We start from the raw sequence: 24,344 nt of genomic DNA, 5'->3' as shown, positions 1-24,344 counted from the left end.
CAGGTGTCAGTCTCTGAGTGGGCCTCTGAAGCCTGGCCTACCATAGAAGGTATACCTGTCTCCAGCCAGGATGAGCACAGGGAGCATGGCACACTGATATACTTTGGCATGACCTCAACATGCTTGTCTTCTAGCTTAAGAACTCTGGCTGTCACAAAGTATCAAGCCCCTAGGCTTGCTTGCTTCCTTGGTTTGCCCACCTTCTTTTTTTCTTGAAGGTGGAGGTGACTGCTCAAGCGACCACTGAGCAAAATACTCCCTTATCTTGTGGCTGTCATGCCTGTGAATCTGAGAATCACCCTAGGAGTTGGTTAATAACACAGTCTCCTGGACACACCCTCAGAATTCAGAGAGGCCCTGTAGCTGTCACAGGCACTCCAGACGCCCTGCTGCAGGCTGTCGTCAGGTAGTTCTGGGGTAGTGCAACTGGCCTTTTTTCTTTGTAAAGGGCTGCCAGAGCTGGTGCCCACTGTGTAGGTAGGAGAGCAATGGGGCACTTCACTTTTGGAATCAGAACCTGGCCGAGGCTCCTTGTGGGGAGGCTTCACTGTAGCGGTGGGTGGCTGGCTCTCCATCCCACAGGGCAGCATACTGGAAATGCCTGGTCTCCACAGAGCTGTCCTGCACAGGCAAACTTAGAGCTCCAGGTAGTAGGTTTTATTGTCACAGGAATGTAGACGTTTGCTTGAAGGTGAGGACTCATGAGCAGACAAGCACACAGTAAGTGTGCTACAAATGTAACAAAAAAGAAGTGGACCCAACTCACAAGACAGTTCTGGCATAGGACTCTACTGAACCTTAACTACAACTTGTACTTTTGCTCACAATATTAAGTGATTCTAGCTTTTAATCCAATTGGCTAAAAACAAATTTCAATCCTAAATGTGAAGAGACCATCAACATCCCATTGAATCCAAACTGCTCCGTCAGAGGGGACATCTCTGCTGCTTCCCATCTGACATGGGCTGGCAGGACACTTTCTGGGAAGAGATAGCTGCCACATTTATACTCAGACTGATTCCACTTAAGTAATTACTCGTCACTGAAGCCTGTGACAATATGAGTTCGCAGGTCTGTTTGCTCATTTATTTGGTGCTGTATACACTACTCTTTGGCTCGGTGAAAGGAATGCTGGGAAGTTAGGGATGTAGAGGGACCAAGAATGGAATCTCAGAAAGCCCCACTTCTGCCCCTGCCTACATCCCTGGCACCTTCCTTCCTCTGTAGGCACCGTGATGGAGGAATGCCTTGCCACTACCTGTGCTCCTTTATCTCCATGGTCCCAAGCCGCGTGGGTGGATGTTGCAATGAGCCACTCCTACCGTGTAAGGTGGCACCCAGCTCCAGGGAGCAGCACTGTTGATATCCTGTCATTCCTGTTCCTCTCAGAGATTACACATGCACAGGAGACTCACACAGACATGCTAACAGACATAGAAATGCTAGATGGTCAATAATCCTCAGTATGCTGAGGGATTACTTTCTCTCAGGTAGCATCCAACTTAATAATGTGGAAATAAAATCACATAAATGTGTAGAACAAAATTTGATAAATGTTTAAATTATTAAAAATTCAATATTTTGAAATGCACAATGCCATGAGAAATATACTATCATGCTATACAGAAAGCTGTAAGGATAAATGGCCTTTCACTGAACAGATTTCCTCTGCAGGAAGCAATGAATCGCTGAATTATCTGAATAATAAAATGAAACCCTTTCTGTGAATCCCCATAAAACTGGCTCTTTCTTAAGAATGCATACATCTTCTTAGCCAGGGCCATGTGCCATCTGTTTGTTATTAGCATTTTGGGGGCTCTGGGGTTTAGAGGATAAGGGAAGAATGAGTATCGCTAACAGTAGATAGAAATAGATTCCAGTTTCAGAAGTAATTTTATCTCAGGAAGCCAGACAGAACATGGGCCATCTCAACCCAGCCCCTCTAAGGCCTGGGTGGTACTGCAGAGAGGAGGTGGCTCCCAGCTGGCAGCTGCTGATCTGCATACTTCATTTCCCCCTGAGCCACCACCTGCTTAATGCTAGGAATGGGTATTTCAGGGACTGAAAACCCTATTTTGACCTACACGTTAGTCAGTGTTTTTTCTAAATGTACAGAGGCGTAATCAGGACGGCTGTTAAAGGAGCCCTAGAAGTGAGTGGCTCTGCTGCTCCTGCAGGTAAGGCGCCTGGCCCTCTCGGGCAGTTCCCTCTGACAGAGAGCTCCTGAGAGCAGTGTGGGCCTCTCTAGGACACACAGACATAGAGAGCATGGGCCAGCTGGAAAATGATGACCACAGGGAGCGAGGGCTCACGATGAGTTCCCGACATGTTCCGAAGCTTTGAATGACTCTCCATCTTTACATCAAGCCTCTGTGAAACAACGGACAACTCCACCCAAAGGGATGCTACCACTCAACGGAGTGCCAGATCCTCACTTCTGATGGTTCAAATCTCTGAGAAGCTCTGGATTTGACAAGGGCTGAAAGGCTGTAGACAACGCTCACAACTGGACAGGAAACCATAATGCACTCAACAGGTTTGATTTCGCAAGAAGGCAAGCATTAAGCTTAAGCAAGTTTTCTAAGGACTTTATCCCACCTGCACTGGGGCATCCGTCTTTTCAGGCCATTGGGGCACATTCACTATGCAACCTCAGGGGAGAGAGGAAGACAGAACAGGGTGACCATCAAAAGTAGGGGCACTGGTTACCTGTGGAGCTGTTCACCATTGTGGGTGTCATGCTGTAGGGCTGGGCCTGTGTGTTCATCAGGCCAGAGCTGTTGTTCATGGGCTGACTGTAGGGAGAGCTGGAGGCCATGAGTCCACTCTGGTTCATGCCAGGAAAACTGCCTTGCCTGCAGGGAGAGAACAGGCACACACACACTGAACACCCGGTCGGCTGCACCATGCCCCAGGCAGCCACCACAAGATGCTGGGGCAGACCTGGTATGTTTCAGAGAAGTTTAACTCCGCTGGTGGGTAAATATTCAATGTGCTATTCACAAGTTGTACAAATAAAGATACATTCATTGTTAATCATGTCAAGTGTTCTGAGTTATTATTCATAATGCCTAAGATAAACAGAAGCAGGAGTAAGGGACTTGAAATAAAAACAGGAATTACAAAAGCAAGCCAAATCAATGTCTATTTAAAAAAATGCTTTTTCCCCCCTTTATCCTTTTTGGCACCAGGGATCAAATCCTGGGCCATTCTGTCCCCTGCCCTGCTGCAGTTGCCTAGCCCAACGATCTAAGGCAGAGCTCTATCCCCAGTCCTGATGTTACATTAAGATTTATTTTGTGTGTGTGTGTTATGTGTGAGTGTGAGAGAAAGAGAGAGAAAGAGAGAGGATGAATATGAGGGTATAGGTGCCCATGGAGGCCTGGGACATTGGATCCCTGTGGAGTTGGAGTCACAGAGGTTGTGAGCTGCCGACATGGGTGTTGGGAGCTGTACCCGGGCCCTCTGTGCAAACACCATGTGCTCCTAACCACTGAGCCGCCTCTCCAGCCCTACTGCTTAACAGGCTCGGATAACTCATACTGCTGAGCATCCTCACATCAAAACCAGAAGTCAAGAAATGAGAAAAACAAAACAAAACAAAACAAAACAAAACTGGAGCAGTGTGAGGATGCTACTGAAACAATTCTTTCCCCAGATTTTCTGATATAACAGGTATGAGAGAGAGCCCTGCTTCCACCTCTTTCTTATTATTTAACTTTCTAAAATTAGGTCCTATTAAAAACACAGCATCTACACACGTGGTTGAAGGAAGTCGGCAGACTCCTGGGACTGGAGTCACAAGGAAGGAAAAGCTAAAGTGGCTTCAGTTCAGAGATACCATCTCTTAGGGACTCAGTTCCATGCCATGTTCACTAAGAAACACTCTTTTCACTCTTGGCTGTGTCAGTGAGATGGGGGAGGGGCTGTGCTAAGTGGCATGGAGCTGTGGTTTGCCCAGAGAGAACCCCACTTCAGCAGGGGGCCTGGCTCAGGTGTGATGAACCTTTATGTGGCTCTCCTAGCACAAGGTAAGCTTGCCTCACGTAAACAACACACCTTTCAAAAGCTTGTCCAAGCGCGCCTATGCTGCTGCCACTATTAGGACAGACACTGAGAAGAGGGCTAGCCTCAGTCTTCCCTTCCCTGCTCCAAACAACCTCCTATTCATTCTCTAAGCTACCCCTTAATGTATAGCTCTTAATGAACAGCAGTCAACATTTTTACAAGATTTAAGAGATTCACATAAATTAATGTTCAAAACTATTAAGAATATTCCTTCTGTGCATCAATTTCTAGCAGACTCAATTTTCTGGCTCATACAAGAAATTAAAATAGGATCTTTTTTTTTTAATGAAAGTATTTGTTTCTTCTTATAAACAGTACAAATGAGGAAAATTCTGAACCCATTCTCACGAGGGACTTGGGAAGACGTTCCTGAAAGGATGGTGTGCGCACGGCTCTGAGAGCCAATGCAAATAACCGCAAGTTGCTGACCAGTGTCAGAGCGCCGCCGTAGTGAGGACTGACCTCTAGGCTGCCAGGTGCTTGTAAGAGCCCTGTAAAGAGGCCAGAGCCACCTTCCCATGCTGCCTGGGTCTCAACGATGTTCTTACGCACCCAGCAGAGAGCACACTTTGCTCTGTGACAGGCACTGCTAACTATGGTCACCTTAAAGTGTCTACCACATTCGGTATCCCATAGTGTAGCACCTATGAAACTACTGGCTCCTGGGACACCTGCTCATATGAAGGCAGGAAGGAAAATGGGAATAGGACACTCGCCAGGAGGGTGACAAAGTACACCCGCCTCTGACCCTGATCTATGATCTCCTACCATTAGCAGTGCCTACCAATCACCACAAGACAATGAGGGCACGTTACAGAGAGACTTAAAGGAACAGAAAAAACGGACAAAGACTTAGCAGTCAGGGTAGATGTGAGTTGTCAGTTACCACGGTTCCCACACCTGTACTTTGAAGTATGGCTATAAACTCTGACATTAGCCATACTGCCCAGGGCCACTGGGGGTCCGGGAACAAATCACTCCTGTCACGAGGGCTTCAGTGTTTCTCTGTGAATGTGGAAGGGGTGTGCCATGGCGGACAGCAAGCATTCCTAACATTCAGCACTGACATGTCTGATGGGCCTTCTATGCACTTAGGTTTTTAAACTCCCAAGAAGGTGGGTAGAATTACGCTCATATGCATATTAGGATGAGGGTCAGAGGTAAAGTAACTTGCCTAAGGTCACCCAGCAGAAGTGGCAGGGACAGAGTCCACAGCTTCTCAGCCTGGTGTGCCACACTGGCTCTCTAACGTGGCTCAACGCCACTCACACGGGTAGCAGCCACTTTGTGGCACTTTTGGTCACCGATCTTAACTGAGAAAGCAACAAGCAGAAAAGCTCTTCTCTGGGCTTCTGAAGAACAGACTTGAGGAGGCCCCATCATGGGAGGGGTGCTGAAGATATGCCTCAAACAGCTTTCTGGATCCCTGTGTCTAAGGAGGAGGGGACTCAGTGTGGCAGGGGTCTTGGGCGTCCAGTGAGGAAACTGCAGAAAAAACAGAGCCTGTCTTCCCAGAAACACAGATATCTGTGTCTCCTTGTGTGTGTGAGTCCCCTCATCACTGCTGCAGGGATTCTCCCACGTCTGGCTGGGGACGCCGCCGGCAGTGCTAGGAACTGAAGCAGCGTGTGAAGGCAGCCTGTGGTGCACACTGTGGGGTTTGGTTCTTTAGTGTGCTGCTTCAGAATCACCAGAGCTTTACCTACACGGGGCCGGATGAAGATGAAACCTGTCATTCTATGACAAAACCTGGGTTCCTAAGAGGACAATTTATAAGAAGGCCAGAAGGTGCTGCCCTGAAGCACATAGTGCCCTTAGGGGCCTTCTGGACCATTGAATCCTTTACTAAGGTGACTTGCAAAAGGAAGTCAGCACCATCAGCTTTTCTCTGGAACTTTCCACTTAAGACATTACCCTTTTTTAAATTTATTTTTACTTTTTGTGTATGAGTGTTTTGCTTGCATGTTAGTATGTGTACCACGTGTGCCTGCTCAGAAGAGGGCATCAGATGCCCTGGAAATGGGAGTTATATAAGGTTGTGAGACACTTTGCGGGTACTGGGAACCAAACCCTGGTTCTTTGCAAGAAACAGTGGTCCTAACCACTGAGCAATCTCTCAGCCCCACCAGAAGACATTTTCAATGGAAGAATCTGATGGGATGCCATTTCAGTACCAGGGGGCTTTCTTGTGGGAGGATGGTCTCTGTTGTCTCAGCTTCAAGTGCAGTTTTAAGTGATTTGCTGCATCACCCCAGTTTTAGCCTCCAGGAAGCTCCTCTTTGTGGTCAGTTCTATGCAGCAGCTTTTGTAGCTGAGCTTTCTGAAAGTTACTTGTTGGAGCTGTATTGGGAATTTGAGCTAAGATGCTGCTGCTCGTGGGTTCTGTGGAGCTGTGGACGGCTGTGCCCCCAGGAATCCTACTGGTCTTGGCGTATACCATGAACAGGCCACGGCAGCTCCAGGATGACCCCCCACCGCCTCCTGTAACGCTGCTAGCAGATGCTGCTCTACAGCTGAGGACGGGGCTGGGAGCAGCATGCGCACAGATTTCAGGGGCAGTTCTTCATGGATGCACTTCTGTCCAGGAAGGCTCTGTTGGGAAGGCTTGGGGGCAGGGTGTGGACAACACCTGCGTTCCGGGGACTCAGAAGGCTAAGGCAAGAGGACCATGCGACCCAGCATACAGAGGTTAAGACCTTGTCTCTAAACACCAGAAACAGAAGGCTTTGGGATTAGGATTGTCATGGTCGCCCTACCTTGAAACAAAACTGGACATGATCCCTGTCCTTTCTAACAGGATGCTTCCAGCTGTTTCTTGGCACCTGGCTATGGGGGCTGCTGGTAAGCAATGTTGGCAGCAATGAAGGGAACATAATACCCACCTTCTGAGCCAGGTTATGAGTGGGGTACCCTCACAATCATTTCTGGAGTTTCTTATTTAAAAAACAAACAAGAACGTTGGCAATTTCTTTAGGATTACATACTACTCTGCTCACAGGGCCTGGCTTTGGAGGGAAAAGCAGAGGCAAACACTAATTTTAAAGTGACCATTTAACTGGTTTATGATTAAACCAATTTTAAGGCAAAATGGGGAATAAAGCCCTGCTGTGGTTTAAGTTCATGTTTAAAATCTTAGCATGAATTCCTACAGGAGACCTACATGGTTCCGAGTATCTGGCTTTCTAGCCAACCACAGTCAATGAGATTAAGTTCATGGTTTGAGGCTGCCAGAAAGGCAAAGCCTTGTTATTTTGGTGATTAACATTTGTTTTTTCCTTCAAGGGACGGGGAAAAGTGTGAGTGTATTTGAAGAGCAGGGACAGACAGAAGAATGCCCTGGGCACAGGACCCCCATGTGAATGAGGACCCTGAAGAGCCCAGCAGAGAACAGCTCCTACCCCATATGCAGAATGAATACAAAGCCATACTGCAATACGAGAGTGAGGGCCATACATATGTCACCTGCTCTGCAGGACTGCCAGGGAGGGTGGCAACACTGGGAAGCAATTAAGACGTTGTCCTGACGTCTAGCACTGACATTTAAGACACTCTACCTTCTGTGCTAGCAGTTAGAACTGGGCCTTGAAACCCTAACCAGCTGGGTTTATTTCTTCATATGCTTTGATTCTCAGGGAAGCCCCTCACTGAAAATGCTTTACACAAACCCTCCACACACCCGTCGTGCTTCGCTGGTAAAACAGATTTCAGGCAGAACTGCATGGGGACAGTTCCAAAACAGTACTGAGGAAAAAAAAAAAACAAAACCCACTGAACTAATGTTCATTCTAGTATCTGAAGAGAGAAAAATGTATGTATGCCCCTCAAGCAACACAAGCCACGTGCAGAAGCAGGCTGTCCTGCCTGAGTCAGTTTTTGCCATAGCAAATCCGTCAGCATGCCTTCAGCAGCTGCCCTGACAGCGCTGCTTCCAGAATCACGACACGATTCCCACGAGCCAGTGGCCCTGGCCAGCCAATCCTGTGAGGGCAAGACTGCATTTCCATTATTGAAGAGAGACACAGAACAGACTAGGGTGCCCTTGATTTAAGAACTGTGGGTTTCTACAAAAACACAGGACCACAGGCTATTTAAACAAAACACAAGTGTTCCACACCCTTTGTGCAAGAAAACATGCTAGATTAAGTAAAATCATGCAGAAATCCCTTCTATTCAGTCATATATTACATTCACACTTATCTGCCCAGGGCTAGGGCTGCACATGGGACTAGGGACAGTAAGTTCAAGGGACATAGCAATGGCCAAACAACCAACAACAAGCACCCATGTCCCTGCACAAAGCTACAAGCTTGCTTATCACAGAGAGAGAGAGGTCCACACATCAGCTGGCCTTGTGGAAATAGGGAAGAGTGTTTGCTGAGCCACACCCCTCAGATCTGCTAAATGAAAATTAGCTAGTGAGGAGCAAAGACCCACAGAAGCTTGGCTCCGTCTGGTGTAAGCGCAGTCCAGTAAGAAGGGGCTCACTGATGGCTCTCTGAGGCTCTGTCCTTGTCCTATGAAACAGAGAGGTCTAGGGCACTTTTAACAGCAGAGAGGAAATGGAAGACTCAGGTTTAAAAGACACCGTCCTCTGCTGTTGGCAGAACATAAGTGTGGCCTCAGGAGGCTACTATGAAGCTCTTGGAAAGATGTGACCGGTGCCCCAGAAGAAGGGGGCAAAATAAGAAAAGGGATTGGGCAGGGTGGAGGACACAGAGTGAATGAAACACTGTGGAGAAGTTTAAGAAGTTTAAGCTTCATTTTCTTCTTTGATGGACAGGAGAACGGAAAGGTTGAGCAGAGGAGCAGTGGGTGCTTGGCCAGCTCACAGCCTAGAATGCTCTCTGCAGTGCAGAGGCCCAACTCTCCTGGGCAACATCTCTTTGCCCTGAGTGTGTCTGTCACTGGTATATGCTCTGAGTCACCTCCAAACTGTTCCACCCAGCTGTTCCTCTCCGAGTCTTCGTGAGGCTCTTCCTGTCAGGCGCTGTACCTCACTGAGGTCCCACAAAGCTCACACCTTCACAAACATCTTCCCGCTTTGTAGCTCCAGCTCACCACTCAACAGCAGCACCCCTGTATGGTTTGAGGATCCAGCCCTTCCTTTCATTCGGTGTCTAAACTGTCCTTAAGCACTCCCAGACCAATAAAACAGGTGGAGCTCAAAGGCGCTGACATCAGAGTACAAAGAAAATGCAAATATGGAGTCTGGTAGTTTGGATTTTATTGATGACTAAGGATGATCTCTTCATCTTCAAAGGTGACTGTGATTTGTTGAGTCTACTCTTCTGTTTTATGCACCATTTATTAGTAATTGTCCAAAACTGAACTAAGAGATTTTGAACACAGTCATTTCAGAGATTTCCATTGTAGTCCTCTCCTGCTGGTTCTCAGGATGCCCACTGCCTTTCATGTGGAACACAGAGGGCAGCAGTGGGTCTCAGAGCTTGTGCTTTTCCCTTCTGGGTTCTGGTACCATGAAAGATTCCACCTGCTCTAACAACACACAATGACACAGTCCTCTACTCTGAGAAAGCTGAGGTGCATACTGCATGAAAGAAAACTGAGCTGTCATCAGGAGCCCACATAAATGCCCCTTTCTAACTGTATGGTACTTAAAGATGCTAACTTAATCTGGAGGTTATAACAACGTTAAGAAGACTCTCACTTCATTCACAAGGAGGGCTGCTCCTATGCAGGGTTAGGAACGGCCATATTGCATGTCCTTGTCCTACCTCAACACTCCCCTCCAGGTGACAAGTACGAGGGACGGTGCCTGGCAGTATCTGAACAGAGGGAGGCTCAGGGGTCCTGGAAGTCTGGGAATGCCAGTCTCAGACATAGAGGGTATGTGATCTTGGCAGAGACTAAGGGGCCAATTAACAAGCACTGAGGCGTAATCAAAGTGATGCTCTAGCGGTGATATAATTGAGAATATATATTCTTGCAGGCATTTACTGAGCTCTTTAGTACCTTAGTAGACCTATCACTCAGCTTACAAAATTAATTTGGGTCTTGAGTCCCCCATCCTATATACTCTTGTCTTGGCAATATTTCACAAGCCCACAAACAAGCAATGTACTTCTCCAGAGAACACAAATGTAGTATCACAACTTCTGATTTTCTTTTCTATTTTTACAGGGTTTCCAGGCTAGCCCAGAGCTCACTATACAGCCCAGGCTGCACTTGAACTTGTGGTAATCCTCCTGCCTCAGCCTCCCTAGAGTTAGGATTATAGATATAAACCACCACACAGCTTATCATTTATGATTTTTAGAATAATCCTCCAAGTTTCTTAATAAGGCTAGGCCATAAAGTTATTGAACTTAGGAAAGCAAGACACCACTGGGTTCTCAGAAGCCCTGTCTGGTGACAGCAGCACGCAGGACTCACCTGCCTTAACAAATGCAATCCAGCATGAGCAAGGGACCAATCTTATGGCTTCATGGTTGTCTGCTTTTGTTTGGTTTGCCAATGACAGAAGTACAGGTCAGCATAAGTATGAAGCACAAGATTAAGAGGGACTCACAGGGAGTCCTCTTAATAGGGCGACATTCCAAGGTCCTTAATACAGTAAACTAAGGTTGCCAGGAGCCGTCAACAGTCTGCTCCTCCCTGTGGTCTTTTTGAAGGTCACCTCAGCACTTCCAAACTGGAGGACACCCAGCCCCAGAGCACACCCTCTGCTCACCCCGTACCTTCCCTCCTGTCTCCAGTGAAAACTGCTGTGGGCTGAGACTGCCTCAACAGTGTTGTCTGAGAGCGCCTGGCTGGCTGACATTGGAGACCCTGGCTGCAGTGACACCTGGCATTTCCTAACTCTGAGGAACTGGGGTATGCTGGGTCACATTGCTGAGTATTCCCAATGTATATACAATGATGCTGGCTCTAGATGGGTTGATCTGGCTTGTTCAGTTTATGTGCAGAGCATGGGGGTGAAAACCATAGTAGGGCTGATGAGGTCAGAAGCAAAGTCGAGGGGCCTAGAGCAGCAAGCAGGGCCATAGAACCCTCAGTGGAAGGACAGTCTAGAGGATGGAGAGACTAGCAAAAGGGGTGGATTCTTTGTCTACTGAGAGTACAAGGAGCTCTTGATGTCAGGAGACACCAGAGTGAGCAGGGTTGTGGGGATGAGCTCTGGACTAAGTTAACAAGCTCAAGTATCAGGTTTGCCTCAAGCCCCGTTCTTCCTAATCCCACACGGGGTACCAGCTCCAGGTGGCTTTCTGGCTTGATGCCCATCAGGGAGAAGGTGGTCCTGCCACACTCTCGCCCAAGCTTGTCATGGGCATTTTGAAGGAGTAGGGGTTCTGGAAAGTGCTCAGCGCAGTCAGCTTTCCACACAGAACCATCCAGGACATCTGTCCAAGACACAGGCACATGGCTTGTCCCCCTACCCCTCTCATGGCTGGAGTGACAGTCACCCATTGGATTATGGATGTGAGTACATTGAAGATTTGCTGTACATTTCATAATTGATTCACTGGGTCTCATCTTTTAAAGAAAAAACTCTTTGGTTCTTTTAGAATTTATATTTTACCATTTTTTATTTGAAGACTTATGAATGTATTTTATAGCCTCTGTAATAGTTTTGTAACTCTGAAAGAGTTAATTGAAATCATAATCTTAAAATGATATAATAATATTCATTCATATTCTAAACTTGGAATAGAATAAAAAGGACCAAGAATGAAAGCACAGTATTTAGATGATAACACAAAGGCTTATATCTAATTTCAGAAACAAAAACTCTATTTCAGTCTTTCAAATATGTTCTCTTTGTCTTGCAGTAACATGACTTTTCAAATCACAGCTATTATGATGAAACCTAATTGTCCAAAATCCGAAGGGCTAAATCTTAGTTAATTCAAATCACTCACTGTCTTCAGCACAGGGCTTCCACTCTAACCAGCAGCCTGAGCTGTGGATTTTTTTTTTGGCTTGTCTCTGACATTTTAATGCACTCTCTCCGTTAATGTGTTTCCACATCAGTGGCTCTATGTCCACCAGCCGAATGGCATCACATTGGCCTCAGAGCAAAACCCAGAAAGGTACCGTGCCTGTGAACAGCAACACAGGCTATGAATTACATAAGGGCTGCATCTCAAGAGCAGCTGCTCGGGGAGGGACATGTGGTGCACACCAGCACAGGCCACAGCAGCTCTGTAGCAAGGCCACACAAATGTCTGTCTGCATCAGGTCGCTCTTCCACAGAGGAAAGCTGGTGGTCACCTAACCTTGCAAAGCTCAGCAACTTCAACACTTCGAATGCCTGTGTTGCTAGCCGTGATGTAGTGCACACCACGTGATTTCAAAGTCATCCATTCTGTTTGGAGGTGAGTGGATGAGAAAGGTATCAGTTCATAGTCACAGCTCCCCATTTGAGCACAGCCCATTTCTGTGGCTCTGGTTTAAGTATTAGAGTTTATCTGCTCACATTCCTGATACCATAGTAAGACACCACAGTAAGCCTTCAAACTGACTGATTCTGCCATCTACTTATTTTTAAAATCTAAGCCTGAGATTCAGCCTTCTTCAGATGCTTGTTGAGTCCATGGAGACTCCTCTGGGGACAGCAAAGACCAACACATGGTCCCACACCTTACAGCTGCTTCTCCCTCGGTTTTAATGATGGCAGAAGCAGTGCCAGCATGGGCAACCACAGGGGGAAACTGACTGGAATCTAACTCATCTCTGTGCCAGCAAGGGCCTCCTGGCTGTCCTGCAACAACTTCTCCATGCTGATGAGGCCCGAGGCTCTGTGCACACAGGCCAGGTCCTCTTCACAGGAAGGTAACGGTCTCACATGCTCTGGCTCACTCTCTAGCAGCAGACCAGCCTTCACAGAGTAAGGACCGTGTAAAGCAAGAGTCCACACCTTCACCAAGTTTAGGGACAAGACAGACAGGGACCTTGTATCTGCTGACCTCAGTAATATCAGTATCTTCTACCGGAAAAAAAAAAAAAAAAAGGGCAGAGACTGGACAGTGTCCAAAAGCCTTCTGGCTCCAGATTCTGTCACCCTGTATTGAAGCTCTGCCTCTTTTGGGAGCTCATGCAGTGAGAACAGAAAAAAGATCTTATACCAATGGCAAAGTCACTGAGAAGCTGTCAAAGTTTTAATGGTGCCAGGGGTGGCTGTCACTGAGGAACTGAGCTGTCTAGCCATCCTGGCTTCAAAAGATCCAGGAATTTGTCAGACTTTTATAAACTGAAGTCACAGTTCTTCTTTGGAAGAATTTCTAAGAAAAAAAAAATCTAGGTAGTTCTCAAGGACGCAGACCTACATACATATCAGCTACTATATTTGGTAAAGAGGCCAATTGTGTAGGATTGCAGGGTTTTTTCTAGAATGGAGGAGTGAGGCAGGGCACACTGCAGGCCTCAGGAAAGCTCTCACGACTGCACATGCTGTCAAGGTTATGGATAACAGACCTGGCCACTGAAAACATCCTATAAGCCATGGCTGTGTCTAGGAGTCATGGCAATGCCTCTTCAGGAAGCAGGGGCCAAGGTCTTCCCCCAGCTTCTGGCAGACTGTGCTCAGAACAGACGCTACGCTCCTGACAATCACATCGCTTTACAATGCTACATAGCAAGGCGCTCCTCAGAAATCATTAACTCTCGCCGTTCAGGGACCATCACGAGCCTCACTGACAGGATCCATACCACTTTCTAGTACACATCCTCTTGTTCCTTCATCCAAAAGGTCAACAACAGAAACCACCCATAGATTTGTAGCTTATTCAATGCTGCAGGCAGATTTTACACTTACAAGTGACCCTCAAGAAAAACATTAATGAGAACCCTTTTCAGTTCAACTGATGTTTTCTTCTGCATCTTACACTTAACTTGTGAATGTCCTTAGCATAAGAGCTACGCACAAGCCTTCCTCTTTGATGGCTGTCTAGCTGAATCACAGATACACACTTCCCACCTTCATCAATAATTCCTCCTCTTGCAATTCATTCCCAGGCTCCAGGCTTTTTGGAAACGATGAAGAGAACATTCTAACAAACGGTGGCTCCCCAAAGGCTAAGCTTTCACTCCCTACCTCCCAAAAGAAACACATGCTGGCTTCACCTGACATCCATTGATGGGGGGCGGGGGGAGCACAGCAAACAACCTGAGTCTGGTGTAAAGAGCCACAGCACCGGGCTCAAATCCTGCTCAAACCAGGGCTCGACACTGGTGCAGATTGTAAACCCTGCTTTCTCACGGGCACAGGAGGCTAGTGCACTGCAAAGTGGGGCAGATGGGCAACCTAAAATAGGAACACAACTTGGATTTCTTTCTTTTTTAGAAAGGACACTGTAAACACGAGAAGTAAATTTGCAGGCAACAGGGAGGAGCTTCGAGGAGGCCTTTGCCAGGTGAGACATCACAGTTGCTCGGGCATCATTCCTACTCTTGTGTTTAGTTAAGGAGGAAATACTGTTCTCTGCAGCTCTCTGGAAGCTGCTGGCTGAAGCACAGCTGATCTTCTCAGGCTGGTTAGCTAACATTGATTTTCTGCCCCAGTGGAAGAGATTTTACTCTGATGCATGCCATTTAAATTCATTTTACACAGCTGCTTAATGTGGCTTGGCAAGGCGTAGCCAAGGCAGCTTTGTGGGTCTAAACAGCACTCCTGAGCTGGGAAAGGACAGAGCCTGTGGCTCAGCAGCTGATGAGAACAAATGCTTTTCTGCTTCTGTTAGCTTCCTCTAGGCTTAGGAGTGGACTCTGAAGGAAGCATGGAGAAGAGCAAAAGAGGAAGAGCCAGATTCCCAAGCCTGAGTGTGCGACCCTCACTGGGCAGGGACTTTACTTTGGATACTATGGTCACAGGATTCTTTGTTGTTCCGCATTGAGGCCCGTGTGTACAGAACTAATGGCTCTCCATGACAAAGCGACTCTGCTCTGTCTGTGTCAATGTGGACTGGAAAAAAGACTATGAAAAAGCTTAAGAAGGGACAAGAGCTGGCTGAGTATACTTTTTGCAGGCTGTAGGTAGTTCATCCAGAGGCTATCTCCACTGCCCCTAACAAGGAAGAACAAGGAAGTTGCTTTGGGATAATTCGATGAACATATATACAAAATGATATCATCAATATCATCGCTTAGTAACCCACTCAGTAACACATGCAGTTTATGAACTGTATGGTTCCGTAGCAGGAAAGAGAAGCACTTTTGCTGTCTGTAATTCCCGTACTGATATGGAGACTAAGATGCCACTGTGCATAGGCAGAAGAGCCTTGGTTATTTTGTAGACTTTCCCTGGTCAAGCACTCTAGGCCTCCTTGGAGAAAAAGATAACAGAAACATTGGCTTCAAGGTAGGCTCAGAGATACCAGGAAGCTTCTCCTCTGCCCCGGGTAGCCCAGGCAGCCCTCCTGTCCCAGCGTCCAGGCTCCTGGGATGGGCTCTGGGTGTGGCAGCACAGCACAGGCTCCTCCACAGCACATCAGCACTGAGGGCTGGGAGAGCAGCCTGGGAGACTGCACTGCCTCTGTGGAGATTAACAGTTTCTACTTTTCTTTTCAGGCATGACAGATGCAGGCAGGAGAAAGCCAGGCACAGACAGGACCTGGAGGGAGGCGTGCAGGCCTCCATCACACTGCCATGGGACAATCAACACCAAATTCAACAACAAAACAACGAAAGAAGATGCCCCTGTGACACGGGTCTGCCCAGGCTGCCCGTGGCAAGCCCTGGGTGTGTTGATACCTTGGCCTGGTTGGTGCATCATGGGAACCTGGTACTGCTATGGCTGGGTGCTGGGAAGAAAACATGGGGTGTCCGCCAGTTATGGACTAACGGCATAGGCAGGTGACCTAACCTAAGGTGGCCTATTGTGAAACGGAAGATCAGCATTTTTATGGATTTGTTCTGAAGCACAAGTCTTAGTCCTTGTCCATGTTCTACTCCATGCACAGGTGTGGTGCTTACAGACAGGGATGAGGGAGATTCTATGGAGCTACTGGGGCAGGGCTCTGTAGAGGCAGAGGAAAGGGCCAAAGACACAGAAGAGTAAGGCTCTCATATCTACTCTCAATTTATCAATTAACTTTTAACTTGAGGTAAATAAAATCAATACAAACAGCTGTTTAAACGGCCAGAGCTAAATGTGGGTGGGCGTGTTGTTAAGGCTTTGGATTGGTCTGCTGATTTAAAACAGAAAACAAATGCAGGGCTGTGTGTTAACACATGATTTTCTATTATAAACGGATTCAGAAAAGGAGCATGGCCAGACTTTCATAGTGGGGCCCAGCTTGCTCTCCTGGCCACTGCCCCCTGGCTGCCACCAGAGGCCTTGTCAGATGCAATCGCATACTTCCTACTTAACAGAAGGGAAGTAACTTGGTGTTATGAATTGCAACAATGGGGGTTCATTGAAGCCATTTACAATGGGAGCAGCTGTGCCAGGCTCCAGCAGACTGTCTATTCAAACACTGCCGTGGCCTGGAGGTCTGGCTGCGGGGTGGACACTCAGGGTCAAGAGATTTTAAGTGAGTATAAAGGGCTAAGACAGAGTTGAGAGGTAATTACGGATTTCCATTTAATTCCACAAAGGAAACACGTCCCTGCTCAGAGCAGAGAATGAGATTGAGAGGCCTTGTGTTCCCAGAACACCAGCTTTACACAGACATCATCCATCTACACATATACCACCTCACCCACACATACATCTAAACGCACATGTTCACAGACACCTACACATACATCTAAGCACATCCAGGTTCACAGACACATCTAAGCATATGCATGCACATGGATATTCATACAGACACATCTAAACACACATGTTCATAGACACCTACAGACACTTAAACACACCTAAACACATGCATGTTCACAGATACCTACAGACACATAGACATCAAAACATACATGTTCATGGTCACTCACACACATACTTAAATACAACTAAACACGTCCAGCTTTCACACAGGCGACAACAGACACATCTAAACTCACATGTGTTCACAGACATCCCCCATAGACACATCTAAACACATACATGTTCAGACCCACATACACACACCTTCATGCTTGCACTAGCAGCTTTGATTTCTTGTTGACAAGACCTACTTTTCCTGACTTCTGAAGGAGCACTGAGACCTAGAGCTTCCAGGGTGCTTTTAAAAAGACAGACTGTATCTGCTCCTTCCAAAACATGCTCATTTTTGCTTCCTACATTTTTTAATTACGCCACTTTGTCGCAGGTCAAGTATTTAAGAATTAATATTAAGAATTAGGATTAAAACTGCAGAGGGAAGGCAGAGCTTTGCTCAACCACTTAAATTTTCTGAATTATTATTTTTGTTTTGACAATCACATTTGGTTGGGAGAGAAAAACGTTCCGATAATAAAATATAAAATTCCATACATACTCATTTAGACCAGCACACAGAACACATGCATACACTTACAAGATTTCCATCTCTCTCTCTCTCTCTTTTTCTGAGACAAAGCTCACTATGTAGCTCTGACTGGTCCAGAACTTGCTTTGTGGTCTTGGCTGGCCTCAAGCTGTAGAGCTCTGCCTGCCTCTTGCCTCCTAGTGCTGGGATCAACGGCGTGTGCCACCAAAACAGACTGAAGTTTCTAGTATACAGAGAACCTTATGGTATGACTATACGTGTTTCAATATGTGTGCAAGTGTGTGTGTCTGTGTGTACATAGGTAAGTGCAAATGGATGTTCGTGTTTGAGTTGCGTGTGTGTCTGAGCACATGTTGTTTCTTTTGCAACATTTCAGATGTTAAACAGTTAGGCCGTAGTGTTTTCTGCTTAAAACTTATTGTTTGAAGTGGAACTGAGAAGACATTTTCGTTTACGAAAGGAATGCAGTCCTCTGCCTGCAGGCACAGTCATAGGCACTTCAAGTCCCTCCCACCATGACATGCCCATCACTTCTCTGACACTGCCTCACATGTAAAGCGAATCATTGCAGCTCTGACCACTACAGGAAAGGCTGGGCTGTGCTGGTCAGGAGGGCACACAGCCGACTGGTTTTAGAGGCATACCTGCTCTGTGCCGAGTTTGCGGCAGCCTGCATCACGGCTGCAGCGGCTTCCTGGGCCTTCCGGTTCACAGTGGGCATTGGTGGGCCCATTCCTGGTCCTCCCTGCTGAGACATGCCAGGAGAACTGGGGGTGACGTTGCTCATGTTTCCGGGAAATGGTCTGTTCTGCATCCCAGCTGAGGGCATTCGTCCCAGGGGCATAGCACCACATGGCTGGGTTGGCCCTTGTCCATGCATCTGGTTGTTGGCATTGATGCTCATACCAGGCCCTGGGCCACTGTAGCTTGCACTGGGTACCCCACTATACGATGGGGTTCTGGAGTAGTTGCCTAAACAAAAAGAAAAGACAAGGTAAAGGCTTTTATTTAAACATTCATGAAAATATTAACTGGAAATATAATCTTGCAATGAGACGCCCACCACAGGGTGCTGCTAGGCACTACTTGTGCTCTGTATCTGCTCTTTCCTCTGCAGCCGTGGCTGCCTTCCCAAGGCACCTGGAGAACCAGCTCAATGCCAGAGAGTCTACCAGACTCTACAACACCGGGATAAAAAGCATGTCTTGGACCATGCTGCACCAAGCTGGGCTGGGGGCTTGGGCTAGTCCCCCCAGCTATCTGGGCAACTGAGGCAGGAAGAGCGCATGCTCAGCACTGCTTGGGCTACTGGGAGAGTTCAAGGATAGCTGGGCCACCACATTGCCGAACATGCACAGGGCCTCAGAGTCAGTCCCCTGTGCTGCAGAAACAAAACAATGAAAGGGTTCCAAGCCCAAAATATCGTCAATGTGTTGGATACCTTACATTCTTTCACTCTGCCCAGAATTATAATGTCAGATGGTCTTCACGTGAGGGCCACGAGCACACTCTACCACACCCCACCCCTACCTGATTGTGGAGAGATACACTGAGGCCGAAATGACCCTGCCTGACCTCACAGGAAGGTGTCACGTGCACCTGCAGTGGTCCAACATGGCTTTTCTCTAACATTGGGTCCAACCCTTTCCAATCTCAGACTGAGGCCTGCTTTCTATTCTCTATGCTCGGTGTCATGCCTTATGTCTCTAAGCACTCGCATGACACTGGGCACAGGGAGTGGCGGTGTGAAGGGAGGAAGGCAGGGTCTGGGGCTGAGGCCACACGCCACCCTCACCCCTCCTAACTCCTCTGGCCTGGGGAGGCACCTGCAGGGCTCCAAGCAGCTCTACCCATCTTTCCTTCCTGCCTTTTACCCAGGCTGCGCATACATAAGTTACATGCATACACATTAGAGGATCTGTGCTAACACTTCAGTAACAGCAGCAGAGGCCAGCTGCTGGGCCAGAATGGTTACAGTGTTCTGCCCCATGACTTAAGCCTGTTCTCCCAATAACCAAACACATCACTCATTATAAATGAGAAAAACCCAAGCTTGGAGATTAGGACTGAGGCTCATGCAAACTGGTATGAGAACCCATGTCTTAATTAAGGAAACGTGCTGTCTCCCAGGAACAAAGTGTTGAGAAATAATATAAATGTAAACCAAACCAAACCAAAACCAAAACCAAAACCAAAACCAAAACCAAAACCAAACCAAAGCAAAAAAACCAAGTATCTGTAGACTATGGACAGAATTTCTCAATGGTTCTAACTACATTCTGGAACATTCTCCCATCTCCTAATACTAGCACATACATAAACATGCCAGCAGCTGCTCCAGGTACGGGGGAAATAAAGATAGTAGCTGCATACACAGTGCACAGTAGTGTTTGTCGTTCAGGTGAAGGGAAAAAACAAAAGCAAAACCATGTGATGGTGACAGGAAGTGAGTCTGTCTGGGATGGGGGCTCAGGGACGCCATGATGGAGTGGTGTGCCTTTGTCTGCACAAGCAGCGGTGGGGTAGAAACCTCAGGTGCTGATGTAGGACAGGCTTGGGGTGAGCCCTGTGTGTACTGACGGCACTCTTGGGAAACCTGCTCCAGCTTTTTTCCTCTGACTTAATCCTCTGGAGGCTCATGACATAGGCATAAAGTCCCCAAACACAAAATGTGGTGGAGGGTTCCTGGCTGGCAGGGGAAGAGGCAGAAAGAAGCACGCACAGGCAAGCCAGGGGACAGTCCATAAGCAGCAGAGAATGGCCATGACAGCCACTGAGGAGCACTGTGGAGCTGGGAGGGGAGAGGAAAGCAGCTGGAGCCCCAGGCCTGAGGGCCACACTCAGAAATGCACGCACACCTGAGGAAGACATGATGGAGCTACTCAAGCATTTTCAGTAAACAAAAATGGATTGATAAGAAAAACCAAATCTTCATTATTATTATTATGTGCTAAGTTCAGTTCCGAGTTCTTCAAAGTAACTCTTTGATGTTCAAGAAAGTATTTCACTGGAATTCATTTGGGAGGTGAGGATTCAAGACCCTGGGATAAGCCGGGTGCAGTGGTACACATGCCTGTAATCCCAGCACTCAGGGAGGCAGAGGCAGGTGGATTCCTGTGAGTTCAAGCCAGCCTGGTTTACAAAGTGAGTCCAGGACAGCTAGATATACACAGAGAAAGCCTGTCTCGAAAAACCAAACCCAAACCCAAACCAAACAAAGAGCCTGTGATGGTAAGTTACCTGTCTCAAATAACTGGGGAGTCAGGGTGTGGCCCAGGTAGGTTAAGAGCCTGGCTTGGAGTGCAAGCACTCTGTTTTGGGTATGACTTCTTCAATGCTCAAGAAACAGTATATTTATGTAACCAGGCAGTGACGACGTTCAAACAGGTTTTCTTAAATCCATATAAAGCAGAATGGTCTCCAGAGCTGCAGGAAGTGAGAAATTTCCAGCTCACTGGGCACCTACCTGCTGTTGGGTGCATGGTGGGTGAGCTTCCTTCTTCAACTGCCTGTTGAAGCATGAGCTGTTATTTATGGGTAAGATAGAGGCCCTGTTTATGCAGTCCATGCGCTGGCATGGTATGTCTGCTGAGGGCTGGAGAGTAAAGATTTAAAGCACTGGGGGGCCCCAATCTAGGCCAATACAGCTTAAAGCCCCAAGGCAGCCACATGGAGATCCATACAGAGTTGCATCAAGTGTGTATCTACAAAACAGGGTCAAGACAAGAAGGAAATAATGTGCTGACCTCGGAAAGAGACCAGTCCTTGAATATGGCCATAACCTGTTACACTGGCTCACGTCCGTGCTGTCTTTAAGCAGAATGCCATCATGAAGCCTGAAAGTGGACATGAGAAGATTCTAAAGAGGCAAAAAACTGAGAACCTGAACGCAGGAGGATAAAAGTTGCAACATGAGGCAGGTTGATGGCTGGTCCTTACACCAAAACACAGCACCTTTGCAATATTAAAATGTGCAGAGATACCCATGCACACACTGTTTTCAAAACACACAAACTGCTCACAAACTCCTTCCAGAAAGTTCTGAAGTGGCTTCTGAGTGTTCCATCCTTTGGGTTGTCTGCTTACAGAGACCACCTCGGTAGAAACACCACCTTCCTGGATCTTCAGGGAAGTTGGTCCAATAAATGCTTCACTGTGAGCAGGGGCCCTGACTCTTCCTCCCCTCCCTGGATTCATAGGCCCCCATGTGCAGTATCTGAGTCTCAGCTTATCAAACAAATGAAGTAAACTCATTTATAGTGCGAGCATGCAAGTAACATATCCACACGTCCACACATTACTTGGAGGCCACTTCGTACCCTCCCGAACATTTAATGAACACTTGTAGGTAGAAGCCCTTTTCTTCAGTGAACACCTTTCCTTTTCAATGACACTTGGATCTTTCTTTAGAACAAGCTTCTTTGACATGGCTCCTGCCAAATGGACCATGCTCTCAATGCCATTTTTCTAGAGAAGCATGCTCCTGCCCTCGTTGAGATCTGCTGACTGTGGGAGAGAGACACTATGGCTGAGCTCTCCCACTCTGGGTCTGACATATTGTAGGGTGGGGACCTAAAAAATGTGATGTAAGCTAGATCTTGATGAGCCTAGGTGGATGCATGGCTTGGCCTTCCTGATTGCCCTGAGCCCTCCAAGCTCTCATTCCTTTGTAGAGTGGGGGCCAGCTTGCAGTGGGGTTCTGGCTTGGGCAGGGAGCACTCTGGCCTAGGAGGCAAGTGTGGGGCACGGTCACATGGCTCTCCTGTGCAGGCCTGTACTGGCCTTAACACTGGGTTCTCAGTCTATTTCCTTCAGTCAGCTGGGTTGACTCAGAATCACATGCTTCTATTTGGGAGAAGAAATACAAAGTTCCCATTCTTTTTCTTGAAGTTTTAAAGAATTTCTTCCCTAAACCTATGTGCCTGGATAACCACACTTTCTGAAGGCTCCAAATGCTTCGGAGGTAAAGCGCAGGCTTCGGCATGAGGAGCCGAGCCCTGCTTCTGGCACGGCCTGGCAGCATGACCTTCACAGGTTATCTAACTTCCCTACACTGTAGTGCTGTCACCATGGCGGCGTGATGTGAATGTGGAACAGGCAGGAAAGCACAGAGCCTGTGGTGCAATCATTAGTGCTGTGCTAAGGGACAACACCAGTATCACCTTCCCTACTACCTTTATAGATGAGTGGACACTGCAAGGCATGATCTGCCCCACCCTATGCGGTCTATAGCTCATCTTCCTCCTCCAGCAAGGAGAATCCAAATGTGTAAGCCAAGAAAAATAGGAGAGAAAAAGCCAGGAATGAGAAGTGCAGTCTTCGGTGCATGTTTCTCTAATAGATTAGTAATTTGTTGGCACTCGCTCTGACAGAGAGCAGATGGATGCAGCATTAGGCACAATGAAGGCAGCAGGTACCGGGCCAGCCCACCTCAGCTGGACTGCTCCTGCAGCCAAGTCCGAGAGCCCACCGTTTGCAAGTGGGTTCCTCTTGGCACACCAGCTTTGAAGATGAGTGACGAATGGATTCAGATTCCAACCCACCAGGAGCGACACTCAAGCATCTGACAGAGGAAGCGGCAGCCACAGTCCACTTAGTCACCACCATTATTTTAGGAGGCTGCATTGAATTCTGTGTTTGACTTGAGTATGTTGGTATGTGGCAGTCACCTCAGTCCGTGATGCTCCTGTTCACAAACCGAGTGTTTCTGTTCTCACAGGAGACCCTGTGCCTGGCTGACACAGCCGAAGGTCTGAGGAGGACAAAAGGTGATCTGCTTCTGAACTTAGACCTTCTACCTTGGACAGACACAATCTGCGTGAGCAGTTACAGGCTATAAAAAATAAGTTCATGGGCTGGAGAGATGGCTCTGTGGTTAAGAGCGTTTAGGGCTCTTGCAGAGGACCTAGGTTCAGGTCCCAGCAGCTCATAATCTGTAACCCTTGTTCCAAAGGATCTGACCTGTCTTCTGACCTCTGTGGGCATCAGGCATACATAAGGCGGGTACACTCACATACATATACACAGGCAAACACTCACACACATGAAATGAAAATACATTCAGTATTTATTGAAATATAACTTACATACAACAAGCAAATATAACTAACATATAGCAACTGTGAACACCAGTGCAATTAAGACACAGAATATTGTTACCATGACAAAAAGATCCCTTTCTAGGCACTCAAGAGCGTACTCCCAATTCACCACAGTGTTAATCCATTCATGACTGTGGGTAGAGGTTCACTTGTGGATACTGTTGCTAATAGTGCCTGGCAATTGTGAAGAGAGCTCTGTGTGGATGTATTTTTGTTTCACTTGGGAAATTCCAGGTATCAGCAAGTTGGGTTGCACAGTACGTGTGATGTTAACTTGACAGGAAGAAAGCAGGTGGTAGCCATGTGCCCCGAGCACACAGCCATTAGGTACTGCATGACAGTGACTGATGGCAGCCAGAACTGAACACTGCCAGTTGTTCAAAAGTCCTGGCTACTCTAACAGGCATGGGACACAATTAACCATGGCTTTGAATTTTCATTTTGCTCATGAGAGATAACTAAATATTTTTCTTTTGTGTTTTGCTGATAAAAACCTCTCTGTATTTATAACAACAAAAATAGATATATTTTAAAAAGAAAACCACAAAACTCCTCTTTCCAGTCGGACCTACCATACAATCCTCTTTGGGTCACAGATCAAGTAATTAAGGAGACCACAAATGGAGGTTCAAAACTAAATCCTACTATTGGAGGGAATAATGGTTGTGCTTTGCACTGGAACACAAAGCGCCTGCTTTCCTCAGGTCTTACACTCATTCTGCACTGTTTGTTACTACAGTATCACTTTCAACCTTAGGAAGCTTTTTTTCTCTTCTGCATGTGTTAATAACAGTTCTGAAAAAAAAAA

General features: G+C 47.2%; 1 protein-coding gene across 1 annotated transcript in view; it reads right to left on the bottom strand.

Annotated features, from left to right (window-relative positions):
• The window catches only part of Arid1b (AT-rich interaction domain 1B), a 303,451-nt gene that overhangs the window by 35,957 nt on the left and 243,150 nt on the right, over positions 1-24,344 (bottom strand). Inside the window, exons 7-8 of the mRNA XM_055615931.1 lie at positions 18,080-18,407; positions 2,710-2,855 (exon numbers count right to left, since the gene is read on the bottom strand). Of these exons, the coding sequence (XP_055471906.1) occupies positions 2,710-2,855; positions 18,080-18,407 (474 nt within the window). The remainder of the gene's footprint in view (positions 1-2,709; positions 2,856-18,079; positions 18,408-24,344) is intronic.

Source organism: Psammomys obesus, unplaced genomic scaffold, assembly GCF_907164565.1.
Source record: "Psammomys obesus unplaced genomic scaffold, mPsaObe1.curated_primary_1811, whole genome shotgun sequence".
Classification (NCBI taxonomy): domain Eukaryota; kingdom Metazoa; phylum Chordata; class Mammalia; order Rodentia; family Muridae; genus Psammomys; species Psammomys obesus.
Note: the sequence above shows the minus strand (reverse complement) of the source record. Positions and strands in the feature narration are given on the sequence as shown.